This window comes from Protopterus annectens, chromosome 15.part0 (genome assembly GCF_019279795.1).
Source record: "Protopterus annectens isolate FY-2018-M chromosome 15.part0, PAN1.0, whole genome shotgun sequence".
Classification (NCBI taxonomy): domain Eukaryota; kingdom Metazoa; phylum Chordata; order Ceratodontiformes; family Protopteridae; genus Protopterus; species Protopterus annectens.
In genome coordinates, this window is record NC_056749.1 from 99,790,094 (window position 1) to 99,814,540 (window position 24,447).

Here is a 24,447-nt window from a genome sequence, read left to right on the forward strand (position 1 = left end):
AAAGGGCAACCTTGTCTAGTGCCTTTTAGAATTTGAAGTGGGCCAGATAAAAAAGCACCGATTTTAATATACGCTATAGAACCTTCATATAATTTTTTTAACAAGTTTAAGATTTCTGAGGAGAAATTATATTCTTTTAATACCATAAATAAGTATGTCCAGTTAATAGAATCAAATGCTTTATCTAGATCTAGACTGATGAGTGATAATTCTTTTTTTTTTTTTTATTTGCAAAATCTATTAAAGTTAAAAGTCTAATAGTATTATCCTGAACTTTTCTGTTCAGTATAAAACCTGTTTGATCATTGTTTATTAAAGTTGGCATCATTTGATTTAATCTGTTTGCTAAAATAGACATAAATATTTTATAATCTATATTTAATAGGGAAATAGGACGATATGATGAAACAAATTTGGAGTCTTTATCTTGCTTTAGATTGGGAGAAATTAGTGAATATTTCCAAGAAGGACAAAGTTTGTCACTTATTCAAACTTGCTCAAGTGCTTTCATTAATATCTTCAGAGCGGAATCAGGGAAAATTTTATATAATTCACCTATTATGCCATCAAGACCAGGGGCTTTATTATTTTTAAGATTTTGTATTCTTTCTTTAACTTCTATTAATGATATTGATTTAAGTAATCTATTATTTTGTTCTTTAGAAAGTTTATTATTGATATTATTTTTTAGAAATTCTATTTTTGAACTATTATTAATAAAGTTTGTTTGCTTTATTCATTGTTTCATGATATGAACGAAAAATCTCTAAAATATCTTTTAGATCTGAAGAAGGTTTTGAATTGTGTTTAGATGTGTCTAATATTTCAATTATGTGTTTACTCTTGTGAAAACTTTTCATTTTGGCTGCTAATCTATGCATATGTTTTGGATTAGATGAATAAGATTGTAATTTTAACCTCTCTAAATTAATTGCTACTTTATGACTAAGAATTTCTAAATATTCGAGATTTAGTTGTTTTAATTCCAGATTCGAGCCCAATTCTTTGGGGTGTAATTTCTTTTTTAAAGTGTCAATTTTCAATTGTAGATTTAATAATTCTTTGTCCCATTCTTTCCTTTTATGTAAATACCAGGTTTTTATTTTCCCATATGTATAAGATTTTAAAGAGTCCCAAATAAACACTTTATTTGTGTTATTATTATTATTAAGTTCAATATAATAGTTTACTTCCTTTATAAACCATTCTTTGAATCCTTTTATCTTAATAATATAGGCTGGTAGTCTCTGCCAATGAATAAGATCGTTTGGTTTAATTTTAATTTTAAATAGTATGGCATTGTGGTCTGACAGAGGGCATGATGTAATCACTACATCTTGAGTCTTAGATAATAGGCTGTCAGATATAAACACTTTATCAATAGTCGTCTGTGTACCATATCTATAAGAAAAGTGAGTAAAATTGAGAGACCTCTGCTCTTTGATCATGTATATATCTTTTAGGTTATATAGTGAGACAAAATCTATCATTTTTTTGGCTGATGCAGGTATCTTAATATTGCTGACATTAGTGGTATCTTTAGTTGATAGAATACAATTAAAATCACCTGCCAAAATGATATCTCCTTTAGAATTTGCTGTTATTATTTCCAAATATTTGTTTGCAGATTTAGCACCAATACCAGGTAGCCAGTACATATTTGCTGAAGTAAAATATTTCTTATTCAATTCCAATACTACTAGACACAACATACCATTTTTATCAGAGAAACTGTTAATTATTTTAGGTATTGGTAATGTATTTTTCCACAAAATCATGGTTCCTCTTCTCTTTGTTTGGAAATGAGATTCAGCTAGAATACTATAACCTTTAAAAGCCATTTTTCTAGATCTTTCTGAATAATGTGCGTTTCTTGCAAAAATATAATGTCAGCTTTATTAGATGCTAGGTATTTGAGTAACCTTCCTCTTTTAGTAGGGTTATTAAGACCATTTGCATTCAGAGACAGGCATTTAAACCCAGACATTGATTACTTTAAGCTTTTGATGGATAAATACTATTCTGGACTTAATTAACAAGTAATGTTCAAAGAAGATGAAAATATAACTATATACAAAACTAACCATGGAACATCTAGTTCCTGGATTGATGAAAAAGTCATCAATACCACCCTCTATCATCCTTAGTGCTCAAGACTATCGTTCTCTAATGCTACTACCTAATATTTTATTGAATCAACAAACTACAACCTATTAATTCTCCAGGAGGAATAGGTATTACTATGTAGGAGATATTGTGGAAAAACATCAATTACCATGAATAATGTAATTTTCAAAATTTTTAAGAACAGTGTCTTTAAACTTGTATCATGACATAGTATATCATATTCATTTATGTCTATTCTATACTAATACAGATCTTAATCTAGTATACTACATTAGATCAAAACCTACTTATCTAGGAATTCAGTAAAGAAGTTTATGTATAAAAATAAGAACATTTATCATGTAACAAAACATTCCTGTATGAACTTGTCTGTGAAATCACAATAGTGTTAATATTTACTATAGAATCAGCATATTAATATATAGCCTATAGACTTATTTTCCTTTTATATAAGATATAAAATCACCAGTTTTTCCTTCCCCTAAAAAAACAAACAAAAAAAAAACATATCTGATTAATCTTAAATAATTTCTTAAGGTATTAAAGATATTTAAAATAAAGATGTACTAATAAGAATTTTTTACATGAGAAGATAATATTTTAGTTGCACAAATATCTATGCAGGTATATAGATCTGTGTAATCATCAAAAACATTAGCTTTTCTTTCCAAAGATGTGAGTCTAAAGAAACTATGTAGTGTAGCTTGATTTTGATAAAAATATCATATAATGAAGTCACAGCTTTTAACCTTCAAGGACACTTCAGTTTTAGATGTTATAGTAGTAATGTGTTCCCTTAAGTTGTCCTTTTTAACAAAATACATTAACACATTTTACCAATATTTTTTCAGTTAGAGTGGCACTGGTTAACATGCAATATATATTTTGCTAGAAAATGTAGTCTACAGACAGTAAAACATTCAATATTTTATGAATATTAGTGAAAATGTCAGATTGTAATATGCACTTATGTAGCTGGAGGTGGATTAAGTAGATCACAATTTCACCATTCACTATAAATCCAACATAATGTAAACTATTAATTAGAAAAGCAGTTAAAAAGTAAAGGCTACCTTTGGAAATATCAACTGTCCTCATGTCCTGATGAAAGTAGTAACTATATGTCAAGAGTAACCATCCCCACTTTGCACTGCCCCCCCTAACAGTCTTCTACTACTATCACTGACTAGTGAGGCAAACGCATCACTTCAGTAACAACTAAGATCATTATCTAAGCAGAACTGTCTCCTTTTCTTTGGAACCGAAATTTTTCCTGCCCCAATATATCATTTCACCCTTTTATAACAGAATTATTATTTATTGTAATGGTCTGTCTGCAGCTTTGGCTTCCCCAGTCCAGCAGTATTGCCATCAACCAACAACTCATATAATCAATAAGATTGGGGACAAAGATATCAAGATGAAAGCACAGAAAATACATAGCTGCCCCAAAATCTACTTTAAAAATAATAAGAACACATTAACCCCCAATAGATAATGTATTTTAGTGACTTTATAACCATTGCATATGCTGCTTTCTGCTCTGCTAACCAGAAAGGATCAGATGACCTAGTCTATGTTTTCACTGTATCTGTTAGCTACAGCTGCCAACTAATGATCAAGTGTAAACTACTTTGTAAAACATGTCATCAGAAAACTTATTATGAAGGGAACAACATAGGCATCAACACTGGTTTAGTAAAAAGGACCTTTATATATGTCTATGTTTTTTATATATTTTTCTTTGTCGCTCTTGGTATGTGATAAAGCATTCAGTTGTTCCGTTTTCTTTTTCTTTTTTTTTTTCATGTGAAGATTTCTGGTAACGTGAATACGTAACCAAAGTTCATATGACAAAAGAGACTTCGAGAGAGTACATGCATAAGTCTCTTGTATTACAAAGAAGATCTGACCAAGAAGTCTCGAGGCAACAGCCTTTTTTTTCCCTTCCTTCTCCTTTAACATTTGAATTTTGGTGGTTAAAAGCTCGCACTAGGGAATCTGCAGCAAGCTATGATAACTGTTCATGAGATACTCGTGATGTGCATTTTGTGAGAGAAAAGAAAAACAGAATATGTTACTCAAAAAGCATGTATATGAAGTACAAAAAAAAAAAAAAAAAAAAAAAACATTGCCCCATTTTATATAAATATAAAATTCTCTGCAACTATCAATTTTACTGGCCACTGTATCTGATATCAAGCATACAAACCCTCCTGTCCCTGCAATACACACTCCACCAGCTTTCATCAGAAAATGCATCTCCTTTTCCCTCTCCGTCAGCAGATGGACCCACAAACCACATTTAGTAAAGACACAAACCTCTCAAGTGTATGAGAATGCATTTTTACATGTCATGACGGATTCTTAGAAAGAAAACAATCTTCTCTTATTATGATAAAGAACAATTTCCAATACCTTTTAAACTATTTAGTACAAGTCACATTAAGTTATATCCGTTAGCTCTAAAAGGACCCAAGCATAACATGACATTTAACAGGAGAGAAAGCCTGCTCATGCAAAAAGGGGCTACACTTTCATTTAATTGCAGTGAGATGGGGAGCCTTCATTTCACTTATCAGAGCGATCTATATCATCATAATCTAATACACATACAGTATCCGGTATTAAGGGGGTTGTTATTTTAACCAATATTTCTATGGTATTGCTACATTGCCTCTATGTAGTTGTCAACTAATAATACACTCTGTCAAGGGAAGATTTAGAATTTTAACATCTATGTTTAACATTCTAGCATATTTGTATTAAAGACTTTTAAACAGCAAATAAATTTAAAAATAAATAAATAAATAAGCATACTTAATAAATATTAAATGATTTTTACCTTAACATGTATGTTTTTCCCCAATGTAGGTGATTTGTAGCACGAAAATTTTGGTATTTGAAGGGATTGTGGAAGAGCATCATTTGTATTATTTACCCCTAAGCTTCTTGCTTGTTTTATCAATCGATAACATTTTTCCATTTGTTGCCTGCCTTTTTAAACTAGGTAATGAGATGTCCATATCTTCAGTGTTTTCCAAAATTTTATTCTTTTTCACATATTCAGAGGCATCATCAAGATTATTAAATATTTTTATTCCTTCAGATAGATGTATTTTAATTCTGGCAGGAAAAATGATTTGTGCTTTAATTTCAGCTTTCTTCAGATTTTTAATGAGAGGAATGCAGGCTTTTCTTTTAGTTATTATAGTAGAGGTATAGTCATTGTCAAATCTTATGTTTCGAGCATTAATTTGTATAGGATTACCTGCCCACGCTGTTCTCAGGATTAAGTCCTTGTCTTGAGATGATAAAAATTTTACAATAATGGATCTTGAAGCATTTGGATTTTTTGACACAGATATATTTGACAATGACCTGTGAGCTCTCTCTATCCCAAAAAAGAGAGATTCAGGTAGGTTTAGTGTCTTAGGCAACCAGTCATTCAAGAACTGTATTGTGTTACTTCCTTCCATTTTTTCAGGTATGCCATATATTCTAATATTATTTCTTCGTGACCTTGATTCTAGGTCCTCCACTTTATCTGAAAGTGTGGTGTTTTGCTTTAGTAAGAAGTCAATCTGGCTATCATGTTCATGCTGTCTTCCATCTATTTCATTAAGAGATTCTTCAATTTCTGTTATCTGGTCTGTGTGTCTTGTAATTATCTCCTTGAATTCTTCAATCTGCTTTCTATTTTCTTTCTTCATGTTTTCCATGATTTTTTCTAAATTGTCCATTTTCATGGAAAGATCTTGAATACTGTATATTATTGTTTGTAATTCTCTCTTCATGGAAGTTTCCTGGAGAGAGGCTTTTGAATGACTCATGGCTGAGAGAGTCTGTTATATTCAGCTGCTGTACTTCTGACAGGATGTAATTCACTTTCTATTCACCAAAATTGAAATATTTGTAGAAAAAAATAATCCACTGTATCTAAATATATAGGTGAAATAAAACTTAGATGTTTTTAAAATAATATTAAGAAAATTTCCTGTCAGAGAAATTTCTGTTAAGCAGAGCATCAAAAAAGTGCTGTTATCTCTCTGACATCTTGGCCACGCCCCCCCAGTTGCATTTTTTGAACTGATTATTAAGTTAGACTTGTGTGCACTTTGTTTCATGCATTTCAGCCTGCTGGGTGCCAGTTAATGTGGCTCAAAAGACCATCCATGTGATGCTAGAACCTTTTCTTCATATTTGAGTGACAGTGCATGCCATTGGTTCCAGAAACATTTGGTTGGCATTTTTGGGATTCAAACTCCATCCAAGCCACTTGTCATCACATTTTGGTGGCAGTGACCTTTTTTATCACATCCTTTCTCAGACTTTACAGACCTTGTGAGGTAGATCACTACTGCCAACTGTTAAAGTTATGAGTCTACATTTCATTTGTCAGACATCTTCTAAGAACTTCACTAAAATTCATAACTTTTACATCTGATCTGTAAATTACCTTATATAGGACATCACATCATATGCAACTGTACTGCCCTTTAAAATTCCATTGTAAAAGTTGATTTCAGTTTCATCTTCTCTGTTTACTGTCCTGTGACATTCAATCACATTCTGATTATCCATTCAGTGTCCATCCTTGAAAGGGTACCACAGTGTCTGGATTATATATAGTACCACACAATCCAGGGTCTGATGTTTGTTCTTTATATCATCTTACTGTCTTTGTGGATTTTCATGTCCTCTGAATGTCCATATAGGTTTCTTCTAAGCAATCTGGTTTAATCCCATTTCTCAGAAACATTATTTGACTGGCTACTGTAAATGCACGAATGTAGCATCTGCCTTTTATGCTCACCCTTACTGCTGGAATAATGGTTTAATCTGGTCAGCTTAAACAGCTATCGAATGACAGCTATACAATAAGCTAGGGTTATTGGTCAGCTTAACCAGTTATCGAATGACAGCTACCCAATACGATTAGAAAGGGTTAGGTATGTTAAAGCTGTAGTTTATAGAAACGGTGTATTATCACTCTTATGGCACACATTTTAGCGGTCAGGCACAAGTAGATACCAAAAACAGTGAGTTGAAATCCTACAAATACACACACAAAACTGTTTTTTGCAGGGGGCAAGCCCCACTGTTCCCTACATCCCTTAAATAATATATACCAACTCCACAATCACACCAGAGTTTAGAAAAGGGGGGCAGACTCTGAAAAGTGCTCCACCAGTTCACACAATACAACACATTGCAGTAAAAATCACCACATTATTCAGTTTTCAAAATGAAACTCCCCAGTAGAAAACCCATCAACTCATAGATAAGCCCAAATGTACATCTGTAATTAATTATTGTAATTCTTGCTAGCTCCTGTAATTAGTTAGTTGTACAGGTGTTGCATATTTGTTTGGATTAATTAATTGTTACAGATTTCTGACTATTTATCTCTGAATTAATGCCTTCTCATTCTGACTTTTTGATTTGTCCTGTTTTTCGGATTTAATATCTTCTAAGACATTAGCTATACTGATTGGCTGACTTCACGTCAGTTGTTACACACATTGCTATGCCATCACTAAGTAGCATGTTTGTGTCTTTTGGCCTCGATTGTACCTGAAAAGAGTCAATGAACCTGTTTAGTTAGCCAGTTACCAGACAAGTAAATAATTTTTGACAGTAAAGTAAATATTTTGACAAATTCTTTGTTCTTGTGAATCAGTCTTCACTTAAATGTTATGAAGTTTAAATCCATTCTTATTAACAAGTAAACTTAATGTGTTTATTAAATTGTGATTCAATGAAGTATATACTGCAAGATCATCAAGCATCTTTGTATATCACTAACCTGTTTTGATTTGTTACATATTTAGCCCCATGTCTTCCAAATTGCACTGAGATTCAGAGGCAACAGTCATCAGTTCTGAACCATCTGAATTCCAAGCGTGACAGGGAGTTTAGCAATAAAGAACAAGCACACAGTGAAGAGAAACCATACAAATGTGCCGTCTGTGACAGAAGTTTTTTATTTAAATCTGCCATTAAAATACATCAGAGTACACACAGAGAAGAGAAACTCTACAAATGTTTTACATGTAACAAGGGCTTTGCACAGAAGCGGACCCTTTCAGCACACATAAAGATACACACCGGGGAGAAGCCGCATAAATGTGCCATATGTGACAAGACTTTCACACAAAAGAGTAAACTCACAGTACATGAAAAAATACATGCTACAGAGAAACCATATAGATGTTCCACATGTGACAAGAGTTTTATAAGGAAGGATTACCTTTCAGTGCATGAGAAATCACACACTGGTGAGAAGCCTTTTAAATGTACAGTTTGTAACAAGAGTTTTACACAGAATGCTGGCCTTTCGGTGCATAAAAAAATACATACTGGAGAGAAGCCATATAAATGCTCCATATGTGATAAGAGTTTTATGAGGAAGGATTATTTTGTAGCACATGAGCGAATACACACTGGAGTGAAACCATATAACTGTATCACGTGTGGTAAATGTTTTATATGGAAAAGTCACCTTTCAAAACACGAGAAAATACACACTGGAGAGAGGCCATATAAATGTGCCTTGTGTGAAAAGAGTTTTACACAGAAGATCACACTTTTAACACATGAAAAAGTTCACACTGGAGAAAAGCCATATAAATGTGTCATGTGTGAGAAAAGTTATATATTGAAAGTTCAGCTTTCGGCTCATGAGAAAATACATACTGGAGAGAAGCCATATAAATGTTTCACTTGTGGTAAGAGTTTCACACTGAAGAGTACCCTTTCAACACATCAAAAAATACATAGTGGAAAGAAGCCTTATCGTTGTTCTATATGTAACAAAAGTTTTACACTGAAGACTCACCTTTCAACACACGAGAAAATACATGCTAGAAAGAATTTATACAAATGTGACACATGTGATAAGAGTTTTTCACTGAAGACACACCTTTCAACACATGAAAAAATGCATGCTAGAAAGAAGACATACAAATGTGCCACATGTGATAAGAGTTTTACAAAAAAGACTACCTTGTCAAAACATGAGAAAGCACATAACAGAGAAAGTGTGCATATGTGACGAGTTTTGCAAGGAAAATATATGGTGGAGACTGGAAAGGTATAAAACCATAATAAAAGAAAAGCACATTTTGCTATTACTATGCAGTGAATCCAGAAATCTTAAAAAAGAGCATACTACAAGAACACAAACAAGAAGGCATAAGAAAATCACTACAACTAAAAAAATATTTAAAAAGTCACAGATGCCAGTTTGGGTTCATTAATTGAACAAAATGAAAGCAAAACAATATATACATAAAGAAGCTCTGTGAGCAAGACAAAAATCAGCAATGGAAGAGAGAAAGAAGTACCAGAAGTACATGAAACCTTAAAGATGGAGTGTGGTATCAAGAAACATGAGATGTGGTGCAGTTCACATCCATAAAAGAAAGTAACAGTTACTGATACAGCTGTAGTGAAGTCAAAGATATCTGGAAATGTAACAGTCACCCAGAAGTGGTAAACATTACAAAACGAAAATTACAACACAGAAGTAGAATGCATTAAAAAGTAAACAGTCCAAGAATCCAAACAGCAAGTAAATAGAAAATGAAGTCACAAACAACTAAGAAGTGAATGATTTCAACTGGAACCTCACATATGAACAGTATGACGGTTCATTAAAATAGGTGCATGCTCAAGACATGACAGAGGAAACAAAGGGTCACTTTTAAAAATGTTTCATTAAAACAGTTAATATGCCCAGGAAACGGAAAAAAACTAAAGCAAGGTGTATGTAATGTTGATGTTTCGGGAAAGAAAATCTTAGAAACTCCCTTGGGAGGATATTCCAGAAAACCAAGATGCTGGTACTACAGGGAGATGAAAAGCAAAAAACATAAACTGTGGAAGAAAATCTCAAACATAAAAAGAATAACTTAAGGGCGTGCTTGATGGTTTTAACAGAAATGGTTAAATATAATAAATTATATGAGAGAAATATGCTACAGAAAGTAAATAAAACACATGCGCTCACACACACACACACACACACACACACACACACACACACACACACACACACTACTAAAAGATTAATAAAATAAAATAATACAGTATGTGGTGCCATCAAGAGAGATTCACATTGTTTAATGGAGAGCAACAGAATATAATAACATTGCAGCTAAATGAATAACAGACAAGGTACTACCAGGAAAGCATAAAGTAGTAAAGGAAAACAAAGGAACACATAGTCAATTAGAAACTAAAAAAAGAGGTTCTAGGAATATGGAAAAGGAAATAAGTCTGTAAAAACATTTAGGTGGAATTGCTAAAATAAAATAATTGTATAAAAACAGATCAAGATAGATTTTGCTACACTATTTCTAATACTAAGTTAAAAGTTTTTGCACAAGTTGAAAAAATTAGGACAAGTAAGAAGTGCAAAGAAGGGTTAGAAAACAAGTGCAGTGTAACTAGGACACCAACAGAAAACAAGCAGTGTAACTAGGACACCAACAGAAAACAAGCAGTGTAACTAGGACACCAACAGAAAACAAGTGCAGTGTAACTAGAACACCAACAGAAAACAAGCAGTGTAACTAGAACACCAACAGAAAACAAGCAGTGTAACTAGGACACCAACAGAAAACAAGCATTGTAACTAGGACACCAACAAGAACAGGATCAGTTGGTTCTGAAGGTATATATAAAAAGCCCCGTTGAACGTGGCAAGGATGCCAAATGGATTAAAACTGAGAATACAGAATGAAATAAAGCAAATGCCAGTGAGACACAGACAATGCTGGGTGTGGTGCCACTTGCTTGTAATTCTAGCAGTCCAGGAAGTGGAGGTTGTTGGATCAATCAAGTCGGACAGCCTTTGGGTGACACACTTAGCGGTATGAGCAAGTAATTAATTAATTAATTGATGTTAACAAAGGCTTCCACGTAGAAAATCCTGGGTTCAGACATGGTACCAAACTTCTGGCTAAAGGTATTAATAGCTTTATCATGGCTTAGCTTGAATAAAAACTGTCTGTATGCACACTCTGAAATGACACCAGCCTGGTGAGCAATGGTGAAATCATATGCCTACTTAAAAATAAGCCTGTAAATCATCCTAAGACTTATCAACCAATAATGTCTTTCCAACAACATATAAGCTTTTTATAGGAACTGCCAAACTCGGCACTTGAAGGGAAATTAAACGATTTCAACAAATAGCGTAAACAAGATTTTATTTCCACTTTCATCCAAATAAGGACTGCTTCAGAATAATTCTACCATAAAACTTTAAAACATGTAAAAAGGTAGCCAACAAATGACAATCTAAAGCCACAGAATAAAAGCTCATTTATTTTTAAACAACTTTCACCTTCTATCGATCAAAAAACATTTAATGTTAACATTTTCATTAAATTCCCTTCAAGTGCCAAGTTTGATGTTTATTGTGGCTTCTTTTATGTTAATTACCATTTTCTGTTTTTTCTGTTGGGTCTGTTTTTTGCAGGTTTACAAGAACTGATACAGTGTCTACAATAATCTAGATAAAAATTCAGTCATAGCTATAAAATAGGAAAGGATTAAAAGAGAATTATACAGAATGAATGATCATCTTTTACTAAACAAAATGTGACTAAAAATAAAAGTACAGTTTGGATAAACTATCAGAAAACTTTATTGAGCGCCTAAAGTAAAAGATAAGAGCTTCTGTCTGCTAAGCTGTTTTTTAGAGCTGTAGACTTTGTCAGACCACTGTTAATGCCAGAGTAACAAGTACTGTTAGGAAAAAAAGGTAAACATCAGAAAAAGCATAGGACTGAAAAACTTGGTAAGGTACTGTATGTATGCAGAAAAGATAGCCGGAATAAATGGCATGTCTATAGCAACTTCAAATACAATTCAAGATTTGGACAGAAAGAGATATCCAGACAGGGAGACTGTCACAAGGAAAAGAATACCAACATAGAAACGGGCTGTCTTACTAGAAAAAGAAGCACTAAAGTAGTCCTAAAAGGAAGCAAATGAAAACTTGTGTGTCTCACTAAAACAGTTAAGCAGTTATAAATAACACAAGAACCAAATCAAGATGTTCTTGCAAGAATATTTTACAAAACAAAATTGTTGAGTCTTTATGAGGATAAATTACTGAAAATCTGGAAGGGGTACTAGACAGATCCAGAGGATGGAAAGCACAGATCATAGATCATAGAATAAATTAAATGTCAGCAAGAGGATAAAATAAGTGAAGACCTGATAAATCTAATCAAAAAGAATAGATACATTAATATTTATCAGAAAATGAAGCTAAAATACAGTGAATAGTTCTAATATTGTTGTAAGATTAATGTAACAGATGCATGCAATAAGTAGAATTATTAAGAGGGAGAGCCATATGATTATGATATTGCAGATATTAACAGAGTTCACTGTTATACAGCAAACTGATAACAGGTATATTAGGAAAAACAAAGATTATTATAAAAAAAAAGAAATGAGGCCATAGGATGCTGTCATGAAAATAAGGACTGGAGACAACTGTAAAACATTTGAGGGAAACAAATGATTACTAGAGGACTACATGAAATGAAAGAAAGCAGTGAAGATTGTCAGACAGACTGACATGCTTAAAGAAAAGCACAATATTAAAAGAGAATCACATTTCGTTTATACATCCTAACAACGAATTAAGGATTTCTACATCGTCTGAAGGTGTCAAGAGATACAGAGAACCGATGGAATATAATCAAACTGATTGTGACACTGACTGTCTAATAGCCCACATCTATGAACTTGCCATATAAATATGTCACATATGATGGCAAGAGTTCTTCATAGAGTTGAACGACAAAAAACAAATTATGTGATAAACACGATTGCTTGAGAGGTTACACAATCAGACCCACCAATGAAATGCAGGGCGGAGAAATAACTGCATTTGTAAAACTGAGCAAATTTATGTCTGTAAGCCTGACGTCACTAATAGGTGACATCAAAGTAAATAAGACATAGACCTAGAAACATTAGTTTACTTTAAAAAATCAGTAAGGAAGAAAGAAATACATAATAAGGAACAGACACCAAAACTAGACAAGACATAAAAAGGTAAGCCTGGGTATAGAAAAGTGAAGAGATTTAATTTGGTGCTGCATATATGCAAAAGGAAATTCTGTACCAATTGACTACAGGATTTCAAATTTATGTGAAGAAGTACTCAGGCAGACATCAAAACCAGAATTATATAACAAAAAAGATTATTAACAACACAGCACTGTGATTTAATGAAGAAAAACAAACAAATCCATAGTTTAGAAAGACAGCAAAACCGAAACAGAAACGATAGGCCAGCTAAGCAATGAAGACTTTGGAATGAAATCCCATATCACAATATCCATACTTAATGATACAGTAATACAATTATATGCTCAACATATGGTACAAGAATCAAAGCAATGCCTTGAAATTGACCAAGCTGAGAAAGAGGAAAGATGCTGAACAACAGAAAAAAATGTCAGCCAAAAAACATCAATGATTTGAGCTGTTTAATTTAATACAAATTGGTAGAACAAGTGTGAAAGAGGGACTGCAACCTAAGAAACAGTGAGCAGAAACAGCAAAGTTAAGAAAATGAGAGTCAGTAATTCAAGAATTTGAAAAGAAATTACTAGAAATCTTAAAGAATTTCTAAAAGTAAATCACAATAGTAAAACAGACCCAGGTTTGAATTATATCTGCAATGATAAACTGAAAATCTTACTTCAGTAGGTGTAAAGCTAGTGAGGTGTAAACAGAAGTAAAATGAACATATACAAAGTTTTATGAGTTTTATGAAAATTTTGCTTCATGGTTCTATACAGAAATGAGAAGGAAAGAAACAAAACTAAATACCCCAAAATGGTATAAGATAATACATTCTTAAATTTTTATGATGAGCCTACTAATCATAACAGTGGCATGGAATTAGTGTAAAAACAAACTGCAAATATTCTAAAACAGGAGATATGGTATAACATAAAGTACTAGTTAAAGAAATGAAAGGTAATTAAGAAAGGTCATCAACTGGAAAACCCCAGCATGATAAAACAAAATTTCTTGCACATCAAGAACTTACAGTATCATGGCAAATAAATGGGAAGAGCGCACTCATAGTTAAACTCAGTCCGCAAGCCAGATTAAGATGTATGTATCATTAGCTTGCCCCTCAGCAGCATGGAAAACCGTGAACTACAACTGTTGTACACAGTAGCTATAATCATTTGAACACAATATCAGAGATTATAGCTCTCCTGCTGACATTTATATATTTTTTCTAGTTTTAAAACTTGCTTCCCAATTGCCTAGATTAATTGGGAAGTTGGGGTTCTATAGTTAAACTCAGTTTGCAAGCCAGATTAAAGTCATTTTGGGAAGAATGCACTCTCCTTAAAGTGTTTGCAAGTAGAGATAAGCAAGTGAATAAAAACATGGACCTATTCATACCTAAGGTGATCCTTTCTACCACAACATGGACCTATTCATACCTAAGGTGATCCTTTCTAGCCAAAACATGGGAAGAGTATTCATACCTAAGGTGATCCTATCTACCAAACCATGGACCTATTCATAGCCTGCCCTAAGCAGTGATCCTTTCTACCAAAACATGGACCTATAATCATTTGAACCTAAGGTGATCCTATCTACCAAACCATGGACCTATTCATATCTTTTTTTTCTAGTTTTAGAACTTGCTTCCCATTGCCTAGAAGCTGAATTCATACCTAAGGTGATCCTTTCTACCAAACCATGGACCTATTCATAAAGATTTAAGTCATTTCTACCAAAACATGGACCTATTCATACCTAAGTGTTTGCAAGTAGAGATAAACAGTGAATAAAAACATGGACCTATTCATACCTAAGGTGATCCTTTCTACCAAAACATGGACCTATTCATACCTAAGGTGATCCTTTCTACCAAACCATGGACCTATTCATACCTAAGGTGATCCTTTCTACCAAAACATGGACCTATTCATACCTAAGGTGATCCTATCTACCAAACCATGGACCTATTCATACCTAAGGTGATCCTTTCTACCAAAACATGGACCTATTCATACCTAAGGTGATCCTTTCTACCAAACCATGGACCTATTCATACCCAAGGTGATCCTTTCTACCAAAACATGGACCTATTCATACCTAAGGTGATCCTTTCTACCAAAACATGGACCTATTCATACCTAAGGTGATCCTTTCTACCAAAACATGGACCTATTCATACCTAAGGTGATCCTATCTACCAAACCATGGACCTATTCATACCTAAGGTGATCCTATCTACCAAACCATGGACCTATTCATACCTAAGGTGATCCTTTCTACCAAAACATGGACCTATTCATACCTAAGGTGATCCTTTCTACCAAACCATGGACCTATTCATACCTAAGGTGATCCTTTCTACCAAAACATGGACCTATTCATACCTAAGGTGATCCTTTCTACCAAAACATGGACTTGTTCATACCTAAGGTGATCCTTTCTAGCAGCTTATCATAAAGAGACATTAAAAGTTTAATGGTTCCATAATCTATTTCACTTTTAAAACTCTAAAATGTACAGCAGTATGTTTTGAAGTAAAAATGTTTTAAGCTGCTTTTGTATTGAGCACCATTGTTTTAAAGCAATGAGAAATTCTAAGTAATTTAGTTACAAATATTTGTCAACATATAGCTGTATTAAAGGCTGAAATCAACAATTAAAAAATAAAGACAGAAAGCATCTGTTTCACAGAGATTGAAATTAGTAGTCTTTCTTCTGTCACAAAAGAAAATAGTTTAAACTTTCAAATGCACTCTAATGATTTTGCACCTAAACATAAAGATAGGTGTTGTAGAAAACAGAATAAGAAGAAACAGCTGTACTATCCTTGGCTTAAAGGAAGGCTTAGAACATTAAGACACTATTCACCCTCTTCTTAAATGTGGTCTGCTATGTGGTAGGGCTGTTAAACCACAGAAGGTCATATCAAAGACCTTAGCTATTCATAAAGGTGCTTCAACAGCATAGTAAAACACATTATGCATCTGTGTAAGTATAGTACTCCATGCACAAAATACAAAATTACAAGGTCAAATGATTCTCTCATGAGTGGATGCAATGCAGAAAGCCAGCTTTGCTAATGGACTAATCCCAGTAGCATAACATATGGAGCAATAACCATGGACTAACAGATGACTTTGCACTTGAGAATACACAGATGTCTCCTTTATTGACATGTTGCTTGACATACAGAGCTGAGCAATGTATCTGAACTGTACAAATTAAAAATCAAAGAAACACTACAATGCACACTATTAGAAACATTACTAGCTACAAGTGTACTACAATGCACACTATTAGAAACATTACTAGCTACAAGGTACTGCAATGCACACTATTAGAAACATTACTAGCTACAAGTGTACTACAATGCACACTATTAGAAACATTACTAGCTACATGTGTACTGCAATGCACACTATTAGAAACATTACTAACTACAAGTGTACTGCAATGCACACTATTAGAAACATTGCTAGCTACAAGTGTACTGCAATGCACACTATTAGAAACATTACTAGCTACAAGTGTACTGCAATGTAGACTATTCTGGTACCTCAACCTAATGACTCCCCCACAGCACAGTAATGGTGACTATATTGTGGTAGTGAGCTTGGTATGTCATCATTCCTGTGTCTGTGATTTCTTTATGAATGATGTGTAGCCATTATGGCAGGCATTATCACAGTGCAGAACACCTGTCAGCAAAAGTATGCAAAGCTATGCAACCCAGCACTGTACAGCAGCTGTTGAGTGTGGTCCCGTGGGCATGATGTGGGGTAACTGCGATAACCTGCTAACACGTTATTCCTTCCAGTCATTGGATGGCTTTTTAGTTCCTGTCATGATATCAACTAGACATAATTCTATCAGCCACATCATCAAATGCAGATACCCTTTCTCACAGTAGAGGCAGATGTTATCAGATACATGTATTTTATTTACCATTGGTTTCCTTCTGGCAAACATCCTTTACGTGGTTTTACATGGAGCTCAGCTGCTATGGTATGTTAAACTATGTGTACAAAGTGGCCATCATTGTGGTAATGGAAAGTGGACTGTAGTATGTGTTCAGTGTGGCACCCCCATGTACAGCAAAAGACAGATAATAGGAATGTGCTGTTAATAATTTTCAGGCCAATTTCCTTATAAGGAGCATGTTTTCTGCCACTGTCTGTAGTGAATATTGCATGATTAATAACTAGTAGCAGTTAATCTTTATTTAATTATTTATTTAATCGGATCAGTTTAACATGATACATTGCAATTTATTCTAGTAGTACCTGTAGTAGACATAAGCTGGATAGGGGAGGATGCATGAATGAAATGAGTTCATGAGCAATCTGTGCACAATGTGCTTTCACATGCAGTTCCTAAAAACAGAGGAAATATGTACATTGTTAGTTATTTATTTTGTTTTAATTATCTTTGTTGACCAGGAAAGTCCAACTGGATAGATACCCTTTTTCAGCGGAGACCTGGTGAGAAAAGCTCCAGTATTCACCCACATAGACATTATACAGTATAGTTTCATTTTTTCCACATTATATGTAATATTTTTATCTTAGTTATATGTACATTTTTGCATACAAAATTAGGTGTTAACAGACAATTAATGCTAACCTTGTATCATACAGTTTGTGATTATAGGAAGAGGAGAAAATAAGAGCTACCCTGTGCATTTGTATAAGGAAGGTTATAGCAGACACAAATACAAAGAAAAAACAAGGGAAGACAAAGACTGACATTTGGGTTGTAATGAATAATTAGTGGTATAATGAAAGAGAAAGAAGATTAAGCAGGTTTAGGTAGTTAACAAATATAATCAGTTAAATGTTTATAGTAGTAGATAGAAGGTAAAGTTTAGTAATCACCATATGGGAATTTAGTACAGAGCAGCTATTGCTTTGTCAGAGGTATTGCAGTTTATATTTTCTTCTAGATCAGAAGACTGATGGGATGTAGAACAAGAGAAGAGCCAAGTGCCTTGCAAATGCTGTTTAGCAGACTTTTAAGGCATTTGTTTTCTGTAAGCTTTAACTCTAATGAGATGAAGTTCCACAGTTTTGAGACACAGTCAAACCAGAGTGAGTTTCCAGCACAGTTTTTTTAGTTAGTCACAGCTAGGAGAGGTTTGCTTTTGGAGTGTTGTGGTCTGTTGTTGCTGTATGGTGCTAATATGCTTTTTAGAAAAAGGCAGTTATGTAGCTTGTAGATAAGTTTGTGGGCAGTTGTGAGCTGAGAGTAGGTTAGTTAATTTGGGAGTTCTAGCCAATTACGGTCCTTTAGGGCTGTGCAGTGTCAGGTTTTATTAAATGAATATGTGGCAACTCTTGCTGTTCTATTAATGCACATGTCAAGGTTGGACTTGAGAGTATTGTTGAAGTTAGTGAAGATAGCTGATGCATACAGAGATGGGAGTAGTAGGCTTCTCTTATGGATTTACTTGTCAATACTGTATGATATTGATTTGCTGTATATAGGGAGCCTATTTTTGGGTGTACCATCAAAATGTCCTGGCTGAAGTGTGCGACAATGGATATCTGAAAGTAAGTTCACACAGGTTTGTATGTATGCAAAAAACATGCCAAATTCACAACAGCAGATGGTATTGTGCATTCACTGTTGTGAATTTGGCAAATTGAGTGGAGATTGCACTGGGAGATCGGGTTGGGAGGATGGCCTAATGGGTAAGGTGTTTGCCTTACAAACACAAGGTGCAGGGTTTGAGTCTTACAAGGGATAATTGGCTAGACTTACAATGGCTTGTGTTGGGCGATCTAGTTAGCCTAGTACTAACCTAGGGGGTTGGGGGTGGCAGGGGTGGCCCCCCCCCCTTGTGTGTGTGTGTGAATGTTGTGTGTTTGTTTTTTTTTTTGTGTTGTGTTGTGTGTTGTGTGTATGTTTGTGTGTAGTGTGTGTGTGTTTGCAGTTTTTTATGTTTTTTTTTTTTTTGTTTTTGTTTTTGTGAATCTATAGTCTCGGGATTGAAAATGTATTTCAGCACTTTGAGGTTATAAAGTGAATCTCGGAGTTTGTATAAATATATATATATACACATATGTGTGTGTGTACCAGGGTGTATGGGGGAGGGGTGCAGCCCCCCACATGGGGGATGGAGGAGGGCTTGCCCCCCTGCAAAATGTGTGTTGTATGACACCAGATGTAGTATGTTGAAAAACGTTAACAATTCGAATTTTGTCATTTTTTTTCTCGGTCGTTATCATAAGTTTCGACAGTGTTTTTCAAGTACATGAGTACTCGCAACAAATATGTTTGAAATTATGATAGTAAACATATTTTTGTGTGTATTTTTTACAGTTTGGGGAATATGCTCATTGTATATGAGTTTCTCATATAGGAGTACTTCAAGTAATATGACTTCTGCCATGGTTTCAATTTTTGATTTATCAAATGAGACAATATAAAAATTTTGTGTTTGAGTATTAAACTGTTTTGGTAAAAAAGGCATTAGTTTAGCCTCCTTTGCATTTAGGAGTAGGTCTGCAGTGCCTAGCCAGGATTTAACAGATGAGAAAGTTTCTTTTGTGATTTCCTGGAGAATTTGTAGTTTTGGGATGGGGAAGTGCAGACGAGAGTTGCATCATCTGCATACTAAACAATTTTTTTTTTTTTGCATCACTATAAACTTTATTTACAAATATATTAAATGGAAGTGGGCCCGGTACTGATCCTTGTGGGACTCCAACTGTGAAGGAAAGGAAAGAGGAGAATTTTTTTTCCATTTTACTGATTGCTTTCTATTTGTAAAATAGTTATGAAACCAGGTGAGAGATGATTTATTTAGACCTAGGAAAGGGAGTTCATTGAGAAGTTTTTAAAGGGAAACTGTGTCAAAGGCCTTTAACAGATCCAATAAGAGTGCTGATACAAGGTTGAAATTATTTCTTTTGTGGTTCATAGCATCGGTAAAAGTAATAAGAGCAGTAATTGTGCTATGACTGGGAAGGAAGCCATGTTAGGACATAGAGAGATCATTTTGGGTAAGATATTTCAGGAGCTGGGAGTGGATACATCCTATACATGGTATTAGAGACCGTGAGCCATGTCTATGGATTATGGTCCAAAAATCTGATATACAACTCACAGTACATGAAGGGCTTGTATACCTTTTGCATTATGTTCATGTATATCACAGTCCATCTGTTCTTTAGACCTACATGCCTCAAGATCTAAATTTAAAGCTGTCTCCTCCTTTAAATTTTGAGAGGCTCACATGGCCATAAGGCCTCCATCAGTTAAACCAAGTAAACTAAGGTGTATACCTGCAAAGCTTTAGATTTTAAACAAAGGCATGTGTCTTAGATAAATTGTTATAAACTCATATATACCTATATTTCTCTATATATATCTAGATATTTATGAGTTTATAATGATTTATATAAGACACCGTTTATCAAATCACAAATCATCTTTAGATGCCACAGTGGCATAGAGGGATAAAGCCCTGACTATGACCCAGGCAACTGAAATTCAATTACCAGCTCAGATGAGTGACAGAGTGGCAGGAAGGGATGGGCAATACCATCCTGGGGTGGGTGGGCAAACCTATGTGTGTCGATGATATCTACTTCTTGTGTAGGCTGGGGAAGGCATACCTAAAGAGGGGTACAGGGTGGAGACATGGATGTGCTGATGCAAAGGCAGGGCAATATGCCTCACAGTTCCATTGCACACCTGTCCCACCCCCCCATACTATTAGGTCAGCAAAGGCGGAGGAAAACAGGTATGTCATGAGTTGAATTCCCCCCCAGATGGATGCACAGATGTGCTGTGCCCCCAGATACCTCTTTTTATGACCAGCCCCAGCTGAGTCTATATCAGTACATTGAACCATCACTTCAATGAACGACATTTAATCGGAAATGTCATTTAACGAATTCCCCACATTTCTTGATCCTCACTGTACTGCGATCTCAGTGTGAACAGTTCGATAAACGGCATGTTTGATGTAAGTGCACTGAAAATGCCGTTCACTGAAATGATTTTTCAGTGATCTGCTAGGGACCGCCAGTAACACCACATTAAGTCTGGGGGGGCTGATACACCTGGTGAGGACAGGTGCCAGGTTGCCGGGCTGGTAACATGAAGACAAAGTGGTGGGGAGAAAAAAGAAAAAAATCACAAATTATCTAAAAAAAAAATCATAATATACATTTATTCTAAAACACACTTAGTCAAAGCACATAACATCTTAAACTTCATATACACCAAACACTTTTCCAAAAGTTCTTTTTGCCAAGCACCCCTGCACCCCACATGTGAGAATTACTACCCTTAATTAAATATCCAGTTCCACGGATGCATAACCACAGAGAAAAATCAAAACTCCTCACAAAGTGAATCACTGCCACAAGCGCAAAGACACGCACTTTTAGAGATACACCATACTAGTGGGCATTAGCAAGGCACAAATACCGATCAAAACAAATTTACATTGTAATTTCTATGACCAACACCAAGCCAGCAGTCAGTTTCTATAGCCTTAGACACTTTTTTATCAAATGTGATTCACTTATTTGTGTTTTAGATGAAATCTGCTTTAGATAACTTGTGACATTTTTTTTTGTTGAAAAATGTGCCGTAGATAATGAACTACACCTATATCTATATCTATATTTATATCTGTATCTATATTTATATATATAAACAAACATGTTATGGTGGTTGATATAATTTATGACAGCAGACAACATATAACTAAAAGCAAGCTGTATAGTTTCAGCACATGTTAAGTACCTGCATATTATATATACCTATTCTACTATTTATAATGACATATCAGGAGAGAATCATATTACATTCACTGGTTCTTGATATCGCCAACTCTAAATAATCTGTAAATAATTATTTGATTTATAGGTTTATAGGTGTGTACTAGGCTAACGGGCTTGGAGCCTTTACAAGCCTAGAACATAGAAGTGCCCTGGCATTGTGCCACCCGACATTACTTCCCAGTGCCTCTATCAACAGAGCCACTGAAGTGATCCCAGGGGTGAACTTTCTATTTCCCATCCACTCATCAAGATTTCTCTTGAAGAGGGCCAGTGAGGTGCTCTGCTTGACATGTATGGGAAGTCTATTCCAGAGCATGGGCAGTCTCTGGGTTATGAACCTGTCCCTCCAGTATGTTCTGTTGATTGTGGTAATGAGGTTGAGTTATCTGGAGCATGTGGTGCAGAGGGATTGAGATTTCTTTAGATGGAGCATTTCTAACAGAGCTGGGTCAGACATTGCTTTGTAAGTCAAGCAGAGATCGCCTCTTAGTAGACAATATGTACTTATATTTGTATTTAAATATGAATAATGCATTTTTGCTAGCACTTGGAATACAAAATGTCTCAGTACTCTTGTTAAGCATAAAGAAGTTTAAATAAATTTGTCTATTAAAATTAATGCATCCCAAAAGATGTGAATCTAAAATTAAGCTTATTATTCAAAGGTTGTGCTAGTAAAGCGATAAGCTGAAGAAACTCTTCAACAAGAGGTGCAGACATTGCCTTTAGAAAAGAGCATAAAATGTTCTATAAAAAATAATTGAGGGAGATGGAAGACAGATTTATTGTAAAATGTTATCCCTTGTACAGAAACTGTTATATTAATAATATATGTACCAGTTGTGAATGAGTGCCTTTGGTCAAAAATCTTTTTACACAAGTCATTAATTTAAACCTTGATCAGCTCCCTGTCTGTTCAGCCAGTGATCATAACCTACATTTTATGTTAGTGAATATGTGTTAGTGAATATGTCTGGACCAAATGTTTATTGTAGGTCTTTTCTTAAAATATGTATTTACAGGGATAAGTAATTTCAACTTTCAGCATTGTCTAACCTACTTAGCTAGTGATCTTAGCCTAACTATGAATCCTTTGGTAAGCAGACAATTAGTTATTTTAAAATAAAACATCTGGATCTTCTACATAAATATATGAAACTGGTTTGAGGGCATATAGATGCATGCAGGCATTGCATGCAGGGCTATGCTTCTGATGGCAATTGAATAATGTGATGTGAAATGTATGCTGTTTTGTTAATGTATGTTATTTAAATTTCAATAGATAGGTTCTAAAAAGAATACTGTAATTTTATATACATTCTTGTCAATGAAGTAAGCCTTATTTTATTATTCTGAAATTAAAAATAGTCATATAAACAGTTTACATACTTCCATCCCATTTGTGACTATGTCATTTTTTTATTTTGAAATAAAGTTTAAAAAAATCTTCTAAACTTCGTACTTGAAGAACTAGATGAGTCATTCTGAATGATCCTGAAGCCACAGTACTTATTAAGAGCACTTTGAAACAATAATCTGTAGCCTAAGCATTTAGAAGTATACCGTCTCAGTCATCCTGGAATGTACTCAAATTTTATTTTCAAGCAATACACATACAACCTGCTAGCATGCTTAAAAAACTTAATATATTTACTTGAATTTTATGCAAACAAAAACAAAATGACATTTGAGAAAATGTTCTAGATCTTCCGAGTGTTTGGGATTGTAAACTTTCACTTACATGGGGTCAATAAATCAACGTTCGCTTTTTTTAAGTGTTCGCTGATTTAATATAGACCCGGGTAGAGGAAGAGAGTGAGCCAGAGCACAGTGAGGGGGAACAGAGCAGGATGGACTTTTCGCTTATGGAAAAAAAACTATCAACAACACTGAAGAAGTAATCAGATTAGGTGCAAGTCAGCATCAGTGTGGAAGAAACAGTTTGAAAATGGGTTTCCCGGTTTAATCAGGGTACTAACCAACCATAAGAGGTGACTATAAAAATGGTCTAAAGTGATTTTAAGTTAATTATCACAGATTGCCAAACATATAGTTGTTTCTTTAAATAGCAGTCCCATAGCAGATGAATCAGGTTTTCTAGACTAAACAGAATGCTCTGAAAACATAACTTATAAATTAGTGTTCACAATTTCCCAAAATAGAAACTCAATGTATTACATTAGTCTAAAAACAATGTTAACTGTAGCAGCTAAATAAGTGGTGAAAAAAATTATAGCCTGCTATAATTAATTAATATTAAACAATATAGCTATGAAAATAACCAACCACTGATGTGCAGAGTGTGCAGGGTAGTCAAAACACAATATTTTTTATGAATCTTGCATTCTGTCCTGTAAACCAGTAGACACATTTCATATCTGGCAAAAACATTGGCACGCTAAGTAACACTATGCCTGAACTACATGTTTGACATATGCACCATTCGGATTCAGTACTT

At 34.3% G+C, this 24,447-nt stretch overlaps 1 protein-coding gene and 1 long non-coding RNA gene across 2 annotated transcripts in view; both read left to right on the forward strand.

Moving 5' to 3' along the window:
• Positions 1-24,447, forward strand: part of LOC122789798 (zinc finger protein 585A-like) — a 336,946-nt gene that overhangs the window by 53,071 nt on the left and 259,428 nt on the right. The window contains exon 4 of the mRNA XM_044057240.1: positions 7,962-9,180. Coding sequence (XP_043913175.1) covers positions 7,962-9,180 — 1,219 coding nt within the window. The remainder of the gene's footprint in view (positions 1-7,961; positions 9,181-24,447) is intronic.
• Positions 15,510-15,883, forward strand: LOC122789910. The gene is made up of 2 exons (XR_006362886.1): positions 15,510-15,580; positions 15,622-15,883. It is a non-coding gene; the product is annotated as an uncharacterized LOC122789910 (long non-coding RNA).